General features: G+C 45.4%; 1 protein-coding gene and 1 long non-coding RNA gene across 3 annotated transcripts in view; both read right to left on the reverse strand.

Moving 5' to 3' along the window:
• LOC119367600 overlaps positions 1–434 on the reverse strand; it is a 5,299-nt gene extending 4,865 nt beyond the window's left edge. The window contains exon 1 of the mRNA XM_037633078.1: positions 112–434. Coding sequence (XP_037488975.1) covers positions 112–148 — 37 coding nt within the window. The 5' untranslated portion in view covers positions 149–434. The remainder of the gene's footprint in view (positions 1–111) is intronic.
• Positions 435–1,883: 1,449 nt separating this feature from the next.
• LOC119367601 lies at positions 1,884–3,143 on the reverse strand. Of its 2 annotated transcripts, none has more exons than XR_005176357.1 (4): positions 2,708–3,143; positions 2,572–2,632; positions 2,056–2,163; positions 1,884–1,949 (listed from the first exon to the last, which is right to left on the reverse strand). It is a non-coding gene; the product is annotated as an uncharacterized LOC119367601 (long non-coding RNA). The 2 variants fall into 2 exon arrangements; XR_005176358.1 differs by having other exon boundaries at positions 1,894–2,006; positions 2,093–2,163.
• Between the last annotated feature and the right edge of the window lie 12,201 nt (positions 3,144–15,344).

The raw sequence follows: 15,344 nt of genomic DNA on the forward strand, positions 1-15,344 counted from the left end.
GGGGGGGTTGAATGTTTCGGCCCTGAATGGATCATAAATCTGTATAAAATTTCTCGTAGATTGCAATCCTCAGTCCTGACATTAAAAGTAGATTGTGCAAATTCCTCGTACCTTGGCTGACCATCGCCAACAAGGTGTCGCCGTTCATCAGTTGGGAACTAGGGTTTCTGGAATGAATGTTGCGGGGTTGTGATGAATGAATGGTGCGGGCGGCAGGCGGTTGAGGGTACGGGAGAGAGGCTAGGGTTTACTAGTAAGCCTGCACACGTAATACGCGTCTCAAATGATATGCTTTTAGTGAATAGGACAATACAAGGGCGTTCATAATAAAACCAATGAATCAACATATCTTGCCAAGCTTATTTCCACGTAAGCTTGTCCAAGTAATTCTAAGATGGCAACTTAGTTACATCACATAGGACGTGTAAGAAACATGTTAATCTTCATCAACAACAAAAATAGTAATGCTCAAATATGTGCACCCCCCCCCCCACCCCACCCCACCCAAGATATCATGATATGACTGAACAGACCGGGCAAAACTCCAATATATGAAGGCTTTAGAAGTTGTTGTGTGCTTGATTGCTTGTTACACCTCAATGATGGATGTACTCAAATTTAGGTCCTAACAAAAAGATGGAAAGGACAATAATTCATGTAAAATTCAAAACTCTAGGTATCCATGATATATTTGTCATGCTCATGGTCATGAATTTCTCTTAAATAAAAACAATCAAGAGAAAGAATATCATCTACTCCCTCCGTCCGGAAATACTTGTCGGGGGAATGGATGTATCTAGATGTATTTTAGTTCTAGATACATCCATTTTTATGCATTTCTACGACAAGTATTTTGGGACGGAGGGAGTATTAATTTATGGAAGTACCTCAACGAAACATCTACTGATGAGCCACTTCTAGTTTCACAAATGGTGATAAGTACTGCAAATATTCAGAAATCATCACAACTCACTGTGTAATTTGGCGGTCAAATTGAAGATTTCGGTAAAAATAAGGATCGAAGTATCATGCAAGCATAAAAGGATCATGAACATTTAGTCATTCTAAATGGTAACTGGATGTAACTTCAAATTTGACTCGGTTAGTCCCTATCCACCTAGGTGAGTGCCATGTTGTGCCCAACTCCCCCCAAAATGGCAGAGCATGTTGGCATGTGCAGTGATTAACTTGCTTATTGCCATCTGTCTCGGCTTTCAGAAAATAAATCTAGAACAACTACAAGTGCTCCCCTTGCTGTTGCATGCATTCCACAAGTCGACACATTTTTCACTCCACTGCTAGGACATCCGGCACCCTGGATGCAATAGCAGGAGATTTCCGTAAGATTTCATGTATGGAGCCTTCAAAATCTGACCATTTGTAGAGGCAATAATAATAATCAATGTCAGCTACTGTTTTCATGAGTATAAAGTATAGACTAATGTTTAGCTACATTAAGATGAAGTTCCAAGCTTTTATAGCCGTAGTAACACAATTGTTATAGCATTGCCTTTGGCACTGAACACATATGTCCAAAACACCTGAAATCTGTTTTCCATAATTCTACGTGGTAGATAGGCATATTATAGACGCATTCGTACATTTCAATACTTATTTTCTTCTATAAAGGAATTTTTGGACCCCACTAATATCATCAGCAGTTCAGCACTATAATACACTATAATCCTGTGTATAATTTAATTCTCGAGCATGTGGTGTAAGTAAAATGCAAACAGTTGGTCAGGATACAGGGATGGATCAAAAGTTCCTTGCTTGGTGAGGCTAAACAACTTTTTCATCAGCCCCGTGCAACGTTCCCTTTTCATCAGTTAGATAATATCATCATGAAGCAATAGAGATCCAAATTAAAAGGAAAACAGTTCTTGCCTTATCAATTCCGTCTTGCTCCTCCTCTCTCGCATACTCAGATCAAATATCCTCCCCTCCCACTACAAGGAATCATCAATCGGACATGATAGAAGGTGCAGTTGATAGAAGCTGCAGACCTGTATATGTGAAAGAGAAAGAGTAGTTCAGAGAAAGAAAGAGATATACCTGATGTACCAATAGGTTGCATTAATTCATCACTGACCAAACGTGTGGATCTGTTGGTGACAGTGATTCATAAATTTGCATCAACGTCTATACTTCTCTTTGGTGAGGCTGTATGCAAAGATTAAATCTTATTACTGTATAGTCAGTGATTGTATCTTGTGGTCAGAGATATGAGTGCATGCTGAAAATCATAGATATTCTGTACATTAAGTGCATGCTTCTTGGCTTAATATCTAGAATGGACATCTAAGAATGACTGAAAATGGACATGTGAGAACAAGTTTCATATTATCTAAGATTTAGTTGCTAATCCAAGTATGGATAGCTCAAATTATTATCAAGACATATGTAACAGGGAGAAAGCCTGTGTGCGGTAATGTACAGTGCAACCTCATGTATATATATTCTATGGTTCTATCTGCATATTCTTGCACTGAAAATAAATTATGGTCATGGATTAACATATACTTTTGAACATGCAGCATCATTTATTTAAATAGAAAGACCGATTGGTACCTTTTCTGGCTCTTCATGAAGAAGCAAGCACACATTTCTAATCACATTGGTCATTGTTTTCCTGCAGGTGAGACACACAACATGTAGTTGTCGCCCGTTGATGAAATCGGAACTGACAATGCAGAAGCGCGAGTACCTTGATGGAGGTGGTGTTAGTTCCTTCGAGTGGTCGGCGGCTATGAGTTCCTCGCCGGGACCGGATCGAGATGAAGGACAATGGTGCCGCCGGCAGCAGCAGCAGCAGCCAAGGAGGGTGGGTGTCTTGACGACCGGAGACAAGACCATATGACTGGTGATGGCAAGCGTGAGGATCCGTAGCAGCGGTTCGCAGGTGGCGTCCTCGTCGTGGAATCGCGCGGGGGCAGCACCGCAGTAGCGCCTCCGCCTCCAGCGGTGTTAGCCGCGAGCGACGAGGTGCAGACGGATTGGTGCGTGATGTTCGGCTTGCCGGTTTGGGGCAGTGCAGGAGAGGCACCGGCCGGGGAGCACGCGTACGCGGCGAGGGCCTGAGAGCCACCGGCGTGGAGAGCGATGGAGAGGGGTTGAGGCGTGGGGAGGTTCGAGGGCCTGGGAGCCACCGGGAGTCACTGGAGAGGTGGAGGCGTGGGCAGATCGTGTGATGCGAAGTAGAAGGGCAAGAGTAATTAGCGGGATCGTGGGTGCGGAGGGTGCTAACCATGTGTTTAGTGCTAAACATTGGCAAATCCTATTTAGCGCTGCAGGCGCCGGTTTCTTCTGTTGCGAGCCAGAGAATCGAACAATGGACCTCTTCGTTCTCAGCGCACCTAGCTAACCACTAGGGCCATCGCGAACTTGTGTATGGAACTGCTTCTGTCTTATTTCTTCTCCGCTAGTTCGCATCGCTTTTGCTTTTTTTCTATTTTTCTGTCCTTCTTTCCTTTTCTGACATGCGCAATTGTAAATGAATTAAATTTTTCTTCATAAGCAACGGACGTTTTTTAAAAAGTCCATGAACTTTTTTCAAAATTTATGAACGTTTTTAACATTTGATGAACTTCGCTCAAAAATCCATGAACTTATTTTTCAAATTCGATGAACTTTTCTCACGGTTAATTAAAATTTGAAATTCATTGAACTTTAATGAGAACCAATGAACTTTTTTTCAAGTTCGGTGTTTTTTTTTTCAAATTTGATGAACTTTATCTTAAATTCGATGAACTTTTTCCCAAATCAATGAACTTTTTACAAATTTGATGAACTTTATCTTAAATTCGATAAACTTTTTTCAAAATCAATGAACTCTTTTCAAAATCAATGAACTCTTTTCAAAATTAATGAACTTTTTTCAATTTGGATGATTTTTTTTCAAATTCAATGAACTCTTTCTCAAATTTGGTGAACTTTTTTTAAAATTCATGAACTTTTTCCATTTTTGTGAAGTTTTCTTTTCAATTCATGGTTTATGTGAATGCTTTTTCATATTATTTTTTGTTTAGTCAAATAATTTATAGTGGGTATATAATACTAGTATATGTTTAATGTATGTACTGGATTAAAGGTCAAAGTGCTCAGTTTTCCTTAAGTAATCAACAAACTTAATATGGTCCAGTGGTTAACTCGTGTTGCCGTACCACAGCGTCGGGAGTTCGAGTCCCACGTCTCCCAGAATTTAACGTAGCATTTTTCCTTCGCCTGTTGCTGGGCCGGCCCACTTCCCGTCCGTGCGAGCGCCAGCGGCACGAACCGGCGCCTGCAGCCCTCAATAGGAGCTCCCTTTTATAGTGGTAGTAGATAATGCCGCTCCTTCGTTCTGTTTTAACTGGGCCTCACGAAAGAACTCAGCAGGCCGAATGCCGGTCGCGGACGGGGCAGGTAAGGCGGCCGTGATACTTTTTTTTTTTGAGAATATAAAAGGGTGAAAAATATTTACAAGAGTTTACAAACGGCAGGCATCACTTGGATGTGCCTACACCCGATCTCTCCCTAGATATGTAAGGGACTACTCACAAAAATGTAATACTCCATTCCTACGCGCCATCGCCCACAGCTGGCGCTCCCTAAATATGAGCTGGACAGTGTCAAGCTCATTACAATTGCCATTTCTACCAAGAACTCTACCATTCCGTTGCTTCCACAAGCACCAGCAGATGAGCATCACTAAGGAGTCACAGTCCTTCCGGTGAGTCTCTGGCACCGGCTTCCGGGACGTCGTCCACCAATCTTCCATTGTATCTTGGCCAGATGGCATGAGCTCCAGCGGCAGACCGACCGTGATGAAGTATTGGAACCACACTTGCTTGGCAAACACACATTGGACCAATATGTGGTCTACCGTATCCTCCTTTTGCTCACAAAGATAGCAAGGTGATGTTGAGTCCTGCAACCCGTGTCGGGTTCTTCTGTCCGATGTCCAAAGCCTGTACTGTGTCGCTAACCACATGAAAATTTTGGCGCTCCACACTTCCAGATTGGTGAGGCAAGCTGGAATCTGATCCCGCCTTCCCGATTGGCGCTTCCGTGATACTCGAACTCGCGACATTGCCACCTCCTCATTTCATGTTACCGACGGTAGCCAACTACGCAACTACCCTGGTGTGATTTGTGAGATCCTTTCTATTCTTTTATTGCACCATCTTTTCTTTTCTATTCTATTTCCCATTTTTCTTATTTCTTGTTCCTTTTTTCCTTTCTTTTTCTTAAATGAATGTTTTTTCGAAAAACAAAGGCAGTGAACTTTTTTCCCAATTCGTGAACTGTTTATTCAAAATTGATGATGTTTTCAAATTCCTGAACTTTTTCTGAAAATCCGTGAACCCTTTTCAAATTAGTGATTTTTTTTAAATTGCTGAATTTTTTAAAACCCATGAACTTTTTTTCAAAAATCGTGAGCTATTTTTAAATTTGTGAACCTTTTTAAACAAAACTGATGAACTATTTTAAATCCGTGAACTTTTTGATTGAAATTGATGAACTTTTTTCAAATTTGGTGACTTCCTTTCAAATTTGTGAACTTTATTCATCAAAATCGATGAACTATTTTTAAATCGGTGAACTTCTTGATCGAAATTGATGAACTTTTTTTGAATTTGGTGAACTCTTTTCAAATTTTTGAACTTTTTTCATCAAAATCGATGAACTATTTTTAAATCTGTGAACTTTTTGATCAAAATTGATGAACTTTTTTTTGTATTCGTGAACTCTTTTCAAATTTCTGAACTTTTTAAATCTATGAACTGTTTTTAAATCCGTGGTTTTTTTCAAATAGTGAAATATTTTTCATATTTTTTATTTTATTCATAAAAATTATACTGGGACTGAAACATGGGTCAAATGGCTTGCTTTTTCGTGTTTATGACATCAAAGCCATCAAGTCGCAGTGTTTATTACGTCAACCGCTTCAGCAGTGGCATGCTGGTTTGATTCTCACAACTTCTCGCAATATACTAGCAATTTTTCCCCCTTTTTTTAGCGAGTGATGCTGGGCCGGCCCATTCCCGCTTGCCTTCGAGCGCCAGCTTGCCTAAGTGGCGCTGAGGGCGCCGAAGAGGAGCACTCATGCGCCCGTTACTTCGTTTTCCACAAACGGGCGCACACCTCCCCTTCCACGCTGGGCCGGCCCATTTTTTCCCCTTTTCCTATTTTAAAGGGCAAAAAAAAAAAAAAACTCTGGGCGGGTGAGATTCGAACCGCGACCTTCTCGTTCGGACCAACTGGAGAATCAACGGCATGTTAGTTAGTCCCCTTTCCTTCTTTTGTTCCTTTCTTTTACCTTACTTTTTCTTTTTTTTCTTGTTCCTCTTTTAAAAGATGCTTGAACTTTCTTCACAAATTTGATGAACTTTTCTCAAAACCGGTGAACTTCTTAGAATCCGTGAACTTCTTTACAAAATTGATGAACTTTTTCCGTATTCGTGAACTTTTACTGAAAATCCGTGAATGTTTTTTTTCAAAATTGATGAACTTTTTTCAAATTCGTGAACTTTGTTTTATCAAAATCAATGAACATTTTCAAGCCAGTGAGCTTTTTTTCAGAATCCGGTGAACTTTCTTCAAGTTTGTGAACTTTTTTGTCAAAATTGATGAACTTTTATCAAATACGTAAACTTTTCTTCAAAAATCCCATGAACCTTTTTCAAATTTGTGAACTTTTTTTGAAATCTGATGAACCTTTTTCGATTTTATGAACTTTTTTCTTGGAAATTCGTGAGTTCATTTTTCAACATCGATGAACATTTTTAATATTCGTGAATTTTGTTTCATATTTATGTTTTCTTTTTCAAAAAATCCTAACTAGCACTGAAACAACGGTAAAATAGCGTTGGTTTCAATTATAGGATATCAGATTGATTCTGGCGTAGTGGTTAATGCGCTACACCTGTAGATGCTGTTGTGCGGGACCAGTCCTGGGCCAGCCCACTATGGCTCGCGTTCGAGCGCCCACTAGTCTAAGTGGCGCTGAGGGCGCCGGAGCTCTCCGGAGCAGGGGTGTGTCTAGTTTTTAATTAGGAACTGGACGACCGAATCTACTCATTTGCCAGTCTAGGTTGGCCGCCGACCGATTAAGGGTCTTTTGGCGCCTTAAGAAATAAGCTGTCTCTTCCATGGCTTTTCTCATAAGCCGCATCTCTAATTATTGTGGCTTCTAAACTGGCTATAAGATAAATAATTTAAAACTCTCAATAAAATTTGGGATGCTTTAATTTTTAAGTTGGGAAAAGACAGCTTATTTTTTAAGCCGATAAAAAAAATCAGCCCTAACTCCTTCCACCTGTTTTCGAACCTTCTAGAACGTTCTCACCAGTGTACTAGGGCTGGGTTTTTGGTTTTTTACCCCATCGGTTTTGGTTGGGTTTTCTTTTTTCGTTTACTTTTTCTTTTTGTTTTCTTTTCCCTTTTTTCAGTTTGTAATGGAGAATTTCATGAGCAATTTTCAATTTTGTGAACATTTTTGGAAATCGCACAAATTCGTTTATTTTTTTCACATTCATGAAACATTTTTAATGCACAAAAAAACAAATTCATGATTATTTTGGAATTTTATTCATATTTATGAACTTTTTTGAAATTTACGCTTTTATTTTGTATTTTGTGAACTTTTTTCAAACTCACAAAAATATATATTCATGATTTTTTTTTCAAATTTGCGTACTTTTCTCAAATATGTGAACTATTTTCAAATATTATGATCTTGCCGTGGAAGGCAACTGATGCTCATAGTAGCGTCTAATGGGTCGACCCATGAACACCCAGCGCAGCAAATTGTATTATACCGCGAAAAACCTGAAAAAGTAGGTGTACCGAGGATTCAAACTCGCGTCGTTACATTCATACGTGGGTTTGGCTAACCACTGCAGCTTCTAAATGTTAGTAACAAATAGTAGCGTGGATTCTTTAAGAACAATTATTATTGAAAAAATGTGAACAAAATTTCAAAGTTCATGGATTTCGAAAAAAGATCACGAACATGCAAAAAAAGTTGGTCTATTCAAAAAGAGTTCACGAATTAGAAAAAGTTCACACATTCAAAGAAGTTCACGTGTTAAAAAAAGTTCATGAAATTGAGATACAAGAAACCCAGCCTTCTCTAACAAGCTATCGAAGAAGCTTGCAACGCAAGGCTCCACAATCTTCCTCGGTACGATATATGCATAGCTTCCAGCCTAAGCCACTCAGTCTTCTACAGCAAGCTACTGCGGAAAGCTTCTAGCATGAGGCGCCCAGTCTTCCTCATTAAGCAACCAGAACAACATCCGGGTGGAACCCAGTCAACTCTAGCAAGCCATTGTGAACAACTTCCCCGGTACAGCACCCAGTCATCATTGCTGCACCACTGGGAAAAGCCTCTGAGATACATTACCCAATCTTCTTCAGCACAATCCCCTGGAAAAGCTTCGAGCATGAGACACTCAGACTTTTGCAGTATGCCATCAACAAATCTGTCAGAAGTATGCTAGTTCATAAACTAAGTGACGCGGAGCATCCTATGGCATCCCATGGATCCGTCTCCCCAAGTGCCAAGTGGATCGATGACACAATCACGTGCAAGAGCACTCGAAACCAAAGTGACATCTCTCCTTAACGACCTTCCATATGATGCATGTGAGACATGGCTACTACCTAAAGCGGAGACACTATGTATGATCAGGTATCAGGATGATGGACGTGAAGATACTACGCCAAGTGGACAAGATGGCGAGGACACCGAGTGCAACGACCAAGAGGAGAGATTGCCTGGATTCTACAACCTCCAACGCACGGACACCGTCGGACGACCGACCCCAGGGAACTCCTCCAGCCTGCAGAGCCAGCCGCCGAAACCTACAGCGGCCGGACGACCAACGACCTACGGATGTCCGACACATCTCCAAGATCCGGACGACCGGTCACCTCCGGAAATCCGGTGTCTCCTATTTAGAAAAAAAATACACGAAATCGGAGCCCTTCGGACGACCGAAGCCCGGACGTCCAACCGCGTCCGGACATCCAACGCTGACCCGTTGGACGTCCAGACCCTCGCGAGCCTCCGGACGTCCGATAGCATCCGGACAACCGGCGCCTGTCTACGCACAGAGTGTTGGGCCGAGGCCCATGTACCCTTTCGCTCCCTAGACTATACTAGATCGGAAACGCGCCTTGGCGCGAGGGTGGCGGTCACAACGATGTGTCCAACCAGGTAATGATCAATTAGTAGGAAGCCAGATTTAGCGTACGTATTCAGACATGATATGATATAACAAACTAAAGGTAGAAGAAACATTCACACATAATAGGAGCAAAACATCATCCAGTTCAACATCGTCATGACAAATATGGCAACATTCAGTTTAGTGTGTTCTTGAGACCACAAGGTAACCGCTTGACATAAGTTTGGTAGTAAGAACGTGAACACTAGAGGGTATTTAAGGTAACCACTTAACCACAAGGCTCTTGAGACCACAAGGTTGCCTTCTTGATCAACTTCACAGGGCACATTAACCTGATGCAGGAAAATTGTTAGATACATTTCATAAAACGATTTGTGTGCACATTTCCGCTGAGGGGGCCTCTCGAGCTTTGGCTGCAGCACGCCGACTGCGGTGCCCCGACGACCGGGGCAGAGGTTGAAGTCGTCGCTCCGGGCAAGGTCTTCATGACCCGAGGTTGGGGCGAGGTCGCCTGGGTCTACCGGACGGGGGGTGCCCTCGTGATTCATTTTGAATACGATGGCGCCTCCTTGATGTTCTTCAAGGTCTTCGACGCAGAAGGCCGCCGGCTGGAGTGCTTCCCCAGAGGAGGCAGTCAGGACATCGACGTGGCAGGGGCTAGGCCTGCCGCACGCTTCCCTGATGGCTCCTCTGGCAGCAGCGGCGATGCTTGGGAGTCCAGTGACTCTCCCGAGCTCTTCGTGACTCCGGAGACGAGCGACGACAGCTACGTGCCCTCGAGCTCACGTCGTGCCCGGAGCAAGGCGGCTGCATCAGGCCGTCAGCGCAACTGATCTGGATGGGGTTGGCGTCGGCCTCCCGTGGCCCATTGTTGATGATGGCGTCGGCCATGGGGGCGAGTGTAGTTAGGGCTCCTTAGGATTCGCGTCTTTTGTTCCCTGCGAGGAATCGAGAAAATACCCCGTGGGGTCATGTAAAGGGTCCACGATGTCTTTTGTTGATATTATCCTTATTATGAAGCGGTGCAAATGCTCGTCCTGTCCCGTCTTAGTTCCCCCTTTCTAACCTCGCGACGACTTAGTGCTCTACGCTGACAGGTCTCGGTCCCCTGGCAGGCTTCAGCTGTCGCTGGTATGCCAGGTCGCGATGCCGTGGTCAAGGCCAGGAGGTGAGCGGCCCAAGGTCCAGTAAGAGCCCCTGAGGCGCGATGCTCAGGAGGTCCCCTTTAGCGCACAAGCAGCCGTCAAAAGATGAGAAAGGAAGGCAACGCTGCCGCTACAGAGCCGCATTAGGTGGAGGTTCTGTGTCGCATCAATTAGCTATCGCAGGCGCGAAACTTATCTTGAAAACATGGAGTCGCTCCTTCGCGTTGCATCGGACTTGTACGTCGGCAGCAGGGATGTAGCTGGGTCAGGCCTTCGCGAGCTTCCCCTCTCTTCCCCACACTCTCCTTAGTGCTCTACGTCCTCAGGTCCCGGCACTCGAGCGAGCTCAGCCGCCGCTGGTAGGCCAGATCGCGATGCCGTGGACGAGGCCAGGGGTGAGGGCTGGAGAGCCAGTAAGAGCTCCTGAGTCGCAATGCTCAGGAGCCCCCCTTTTAACGTGCAAGCGGATTGCGCGGGAAAGAAAGAGAGAGCCCGTGGTGCCACCCGCTGTAGACCTCAGGAGGTTCCTGTAATCCAACACGAGAAAAGCACGGTTGCCATTATGATTGCTGACCGGCCATTGGTTGCTCCGAGAGAGTGGTGAGGGCACTAAGGGCCTGGTGAGGTGACGCTTGCGGGGCTGCCACGGGCCAGAGCTCGACCACTCAGATTTGTCGATGTTGCAGGGACGGACCCATGCACAAGCGCCGTGCCAGCGTAAGTAGCTCCAGAGGTAGGTGTCAATCGAGCAGGCGATAATCGCAGACAAGTTAAGCATGAAGGTCAAATCAACTGAGATAAATGCAGGAGGGACACATGCCACTGGGTCTGGCCTGAGCGGCTTGGGGATGATGCAGCCCGAGGGGTGCCCCTAGCAAGGTAAACTAAAGACATAAGCAAAAGGGATACACGCCGCAGGGACGGCCCCGTGCGGCCTGGGAATGACGCAGCCCTAAGGGAGCTCCCAGCTGAAATGAACTCGAAAGATGTCACCTGGTACCGTTGTAGAGGGGGTGTTGGAGTAGCTGATGACGCGCGGTGACGAGGCCGATCCTCACGAGCCACCGGAGCCCTGAGCCTCGGGAGGCTCTGGGGGTCCAGGCGGTTCCTCGAGGACCATCTCCATCTTGAAGGAAATATGCCCTAGAGGCAATAATAAAGTTATTATTTATTTCCTTATATCATGATAAATTTTTATTATTCATGCTAGAATTGTATTAACCGGAAACATGATACATGTGTGAATACATAGACAAACTTAATGTCACTAGTATGCCTCTACTTGACTAGCTCATTAATCAAAGATGGTTATGTTTCCTAACCATAGACATGAGTTGTCATTTGATTAATGGGATCACATCATTAGTAGAATGATGTGATTGACATGACCCATTTCGTTAGCTTAGCACTTGATCGTTTAGTATGTTGCTATTGCTTTCTTCATGACTTATACATGTTCCTACAACTATGAGATTATGCAACTCCCATTTACTGGAGGAACACTTTGTGTGCTACCAAACGTCACAACGTAACTGGGTGATTATAAAGGAGCTCTTCAGGTGTCTCCAAAGGTAGATGTTGAGTTGGCGTATTTTGAGATTAGGTTTTGTCACTCCGACTGTCAGAGAGGTATCTCTGGGCCCTCTCGGTAATGCACATCAGTATAAGCCTTGCAAGCAATGTAACTAATGAGTTAGTTACGGAATGATGCATTGCATAACGAGTAAAGAAACTTGCTGGTAACAAGATTGAACTAGGTATTGAGATACCGACGATCGAATCTCGGGCAAGTAACATACCGATGTACAAAGGGAACAACGTATGTTGTTATGCGGTTTGACCGATAAAGATCTTCGTAGAATATGTAGGAGCCAATATGAGCATCCAGGTTCCGCTATTGGTTACTGACCGTAAACGTGTCTCGGTCATGTCTACATAGTTCTCGAACCCGTAGGGTCCGCACGCTTAAGGTTTCGATGACAGATATATTATGAGTTTATGAGTTTTGATGTACCGAAGGTTGTTCGGAGTCCCGGATATGATTACGGACATGACGAGGTGTCTCAAAATGGTCGAGACATGAAGATTGATATATTGGAAGCCTATATTTGGATATCGGATGTGTTCCGGGTGAAATCGGGATTTTATCGGAGTACCGGGAGGTTACCGGAACCCCCCAGGGGCTTAATGGGCCATAGTGGGCCTTAGTGGAGAAGAGGAGAGGAGGCCAGGTGAAAGGATTGATATGGTTGACTAGAGGGGGGGTGAATAGGCAACAAACAATTTTTAAGCTTTTCTTTATCAAATTAAACTTTGCAACAAAATAGGTTGTCTAGATATGCAACTAGGTGAGAAACCTATATGATGCAAGAACAACTAGCACACAAGAAAGCAAGAGATGTAACAATAAGTAAGCTTGCGGAAGTAAAGGCACGAAATAACCAAGAGTGGAGCCGGTGGAGACGAGGATGAGTTACCGGAGTTCCTTCCTTTTAAAGGGAAGTACGTCTCCGTTAGAGCGGTGTGGAGGCACAATGCTCCCCAAGAAGCCAATAGGGCCACCGTATTCTCCTCACGCCCTCACACGATGCGAGATGCCGTGATTCCACTATTGGTGCCCTTGAAGGCGGCGACCGAACCTTTACAAGCAAGGTTGGGGCAATCTCCACAACAATCGGAGGCTCCCAACAACAACAACACCACGAAGCTTCACCACAATGGAGTATGGCTTCGAGGTGACCTCAACCGTCTAGAGTGCTCAACACCCAAGAGTAACAAGATCCGCAAGGGATAAGTGGGGGGAATCAAATATCCTGTGGTGGAAGTGTAGATCGGGCCCTTGTCACCCAATCCCGAGCAAATCAACAAGTTTGATTGGCTAGGGAGAGAGATCGGGCGAAAATGGAGCTTGGAGCAACAATGGAGCTTAGAGGTGGAAGAGGTAGTCAACTAGAGGTAGAAGACACCCCTTATATAGTCGTGGGAAAATCCAACCGTTATCCACATGTTCAGCCCGCGACGCACGGTACTACCGCTCCAAGGAAGCGGTACTACCGCGAGGCTGCGCGGTACTACCGTGGGCGACCACGGTACTACCGCGGCAGCAACACAGGCAGGAACTAGCCTGACTAAGGGGCAGTACTACCGCTGGCGCGGTACTACCGCTCCCCCTTGCGGTACTACCGCAAGGCAGGAGAGTCACGGCCTGGGAAGGGCGCGGATGAAATAAATTACATCCGTGCCTACTTCCGCTGAAACTGGGGTGGTGCAAAAACCCGATGCGGTACTACCGCTTGCGAGGCGCGGTACTACCGTGGCCGGCGCGGATGTAAAAAATTACACCGCGCCTACTACCGCGACACTGCGGTACTAGGTCGAGGGGCCACGGTACTGCGACTCCTAGGGAGCGGTACTACCGTGGGCCCCCGCGGTACTACCGCGCTGGATGAGCGGTACTACCGTGGGGGGCGCAGATGTAAAAAGTTACATCCGCCCCTACTACCGCACCGGAGCGGCACAAGGCCAGGGTGCCGCGGTACTACCGCACCAAAAGGGCGGTACTACCGTGACACGCCGCGGTACTACCGCTTGTACCTGCGGTACTACTGCAAGTACAGCAGTAGTCGCCAGTTTTCCGCACAACCAAGATAACGACGGGTAGCTCCAAAGTGCAAGGAAAGGAGGGACAAGTGTACGTGCGATTCCACCCTACCTTTCCGACGCGGACCCCCTCTTAATAGTACGGCTCTCCTATGACTCAACTCCACCAAAAATAAACGTAGAACAACGCCGGCTTCAACAGTCTCCGAGGGGCACCGAATCATCTTGTGCCTAATGATGAAGTATCTGAGGGACTCAAGGCACACGATTAGTCCGCAAAAGCATTGTCATCAATCACCAAAACACTTAGGGATAAATATGCCCTTACAATCTCCCCCTTTTTGGTGGATTGATGACAACACGGGATTTGCACAAAGATAAGATAATTTAGAGCAGGGGCAAACCCCACCTCTCTAAAATATAGACGGGCTCCCCCTAGATGTGTGCACTTTAGATGAATGCTTTGGACTGCATGGCACACAGACTAGGATCAACACTCCCCCTATATTTTAGAGACCAAGACATGATAATAAGCATAGCATAGCATGAAGATAGCACAATATAACACAAGCTTGCTAGGATAGATAGAGTGCATATGTCTTACACCATACGAAGTAAGATAACCAAGGTTCAAACGAGAAAAAAAACAGCAAAGAGTTCAACTGAGAAGGCAGCAAACACACGACACACACGACTCGCAAACTCGCAAATCCCTACACTCTCTCCCCCTTTGGCATCGAGATGCCAAAAAGGCAGAGAGGGCACCTACACACACAAGAGGTGGCTCAAGCAGAGAAGTCATCCCAAGCCTCTTCGTCAGACGCCTCTGCAGCTGGAATGGACTCCTCGACATCCTCCTCAGAATCAGTCCACCTGTATCCTTGCTTCTCCATCCACTCGGTCTCAGGAGTGATGTGCTCCTCAGACCCGCCAGACACTTCCTCGCCATAGAGCTGCAAGACCTTGTTGTGCCGGCGACGACTCTCCTTGGACTCCACGTGAGCCCTGTACTGCCCCTTGGCTTGCATGCAGAAAAGAGACTTCATCTTATCCTTCAACTTCTTGGCCCATGATGGCCTAGAGACACTCTGAGAGGGCCTAGCAGTACGGCCCTTAGCAACATCCTCGGCGCCAGCAACATCCTCATCAACAGCAGCCCTAGCAGCAGTCGCCTCGGCACGAGTAGAGGTGTTGGCCCAGTTAGACTTGATACGAAGACAAATGGGCTCATGGCGAATCCAGTCAGGAGCAAGGAACTCCTCCTCAGGGTACATCTTCTCCCAAGTCTTTGAAATCAGCCGGAACAGATAGGGCCCATAGATAGGCACCTTGCGGTTGAACACTGCAAACCGAAGCTCACACCACATGATGTGTGAGACATCAAGTGGCTGAGACTGAGTCGAACGAGCCTCCTGACAGATGA

The sequence above is a fragment of the Triticum dicoccoides genome, chromosome 2B (assembly GCF_002162155.2).
Source record: "Triticum dicoccoides isolate Atlit2015 ecotype Zavitan chromosome 2B, WEW_v2.0, whole genome shotgun sequence".
In the NCBI taxonomy this organism is placed as follows: domain Eukaryota; kingdom Viridiplantae; phylum Streptophyta; class Magnoliopsida; order Poales; family Poaceae; genus Triticum; species Triticum dicoccoides.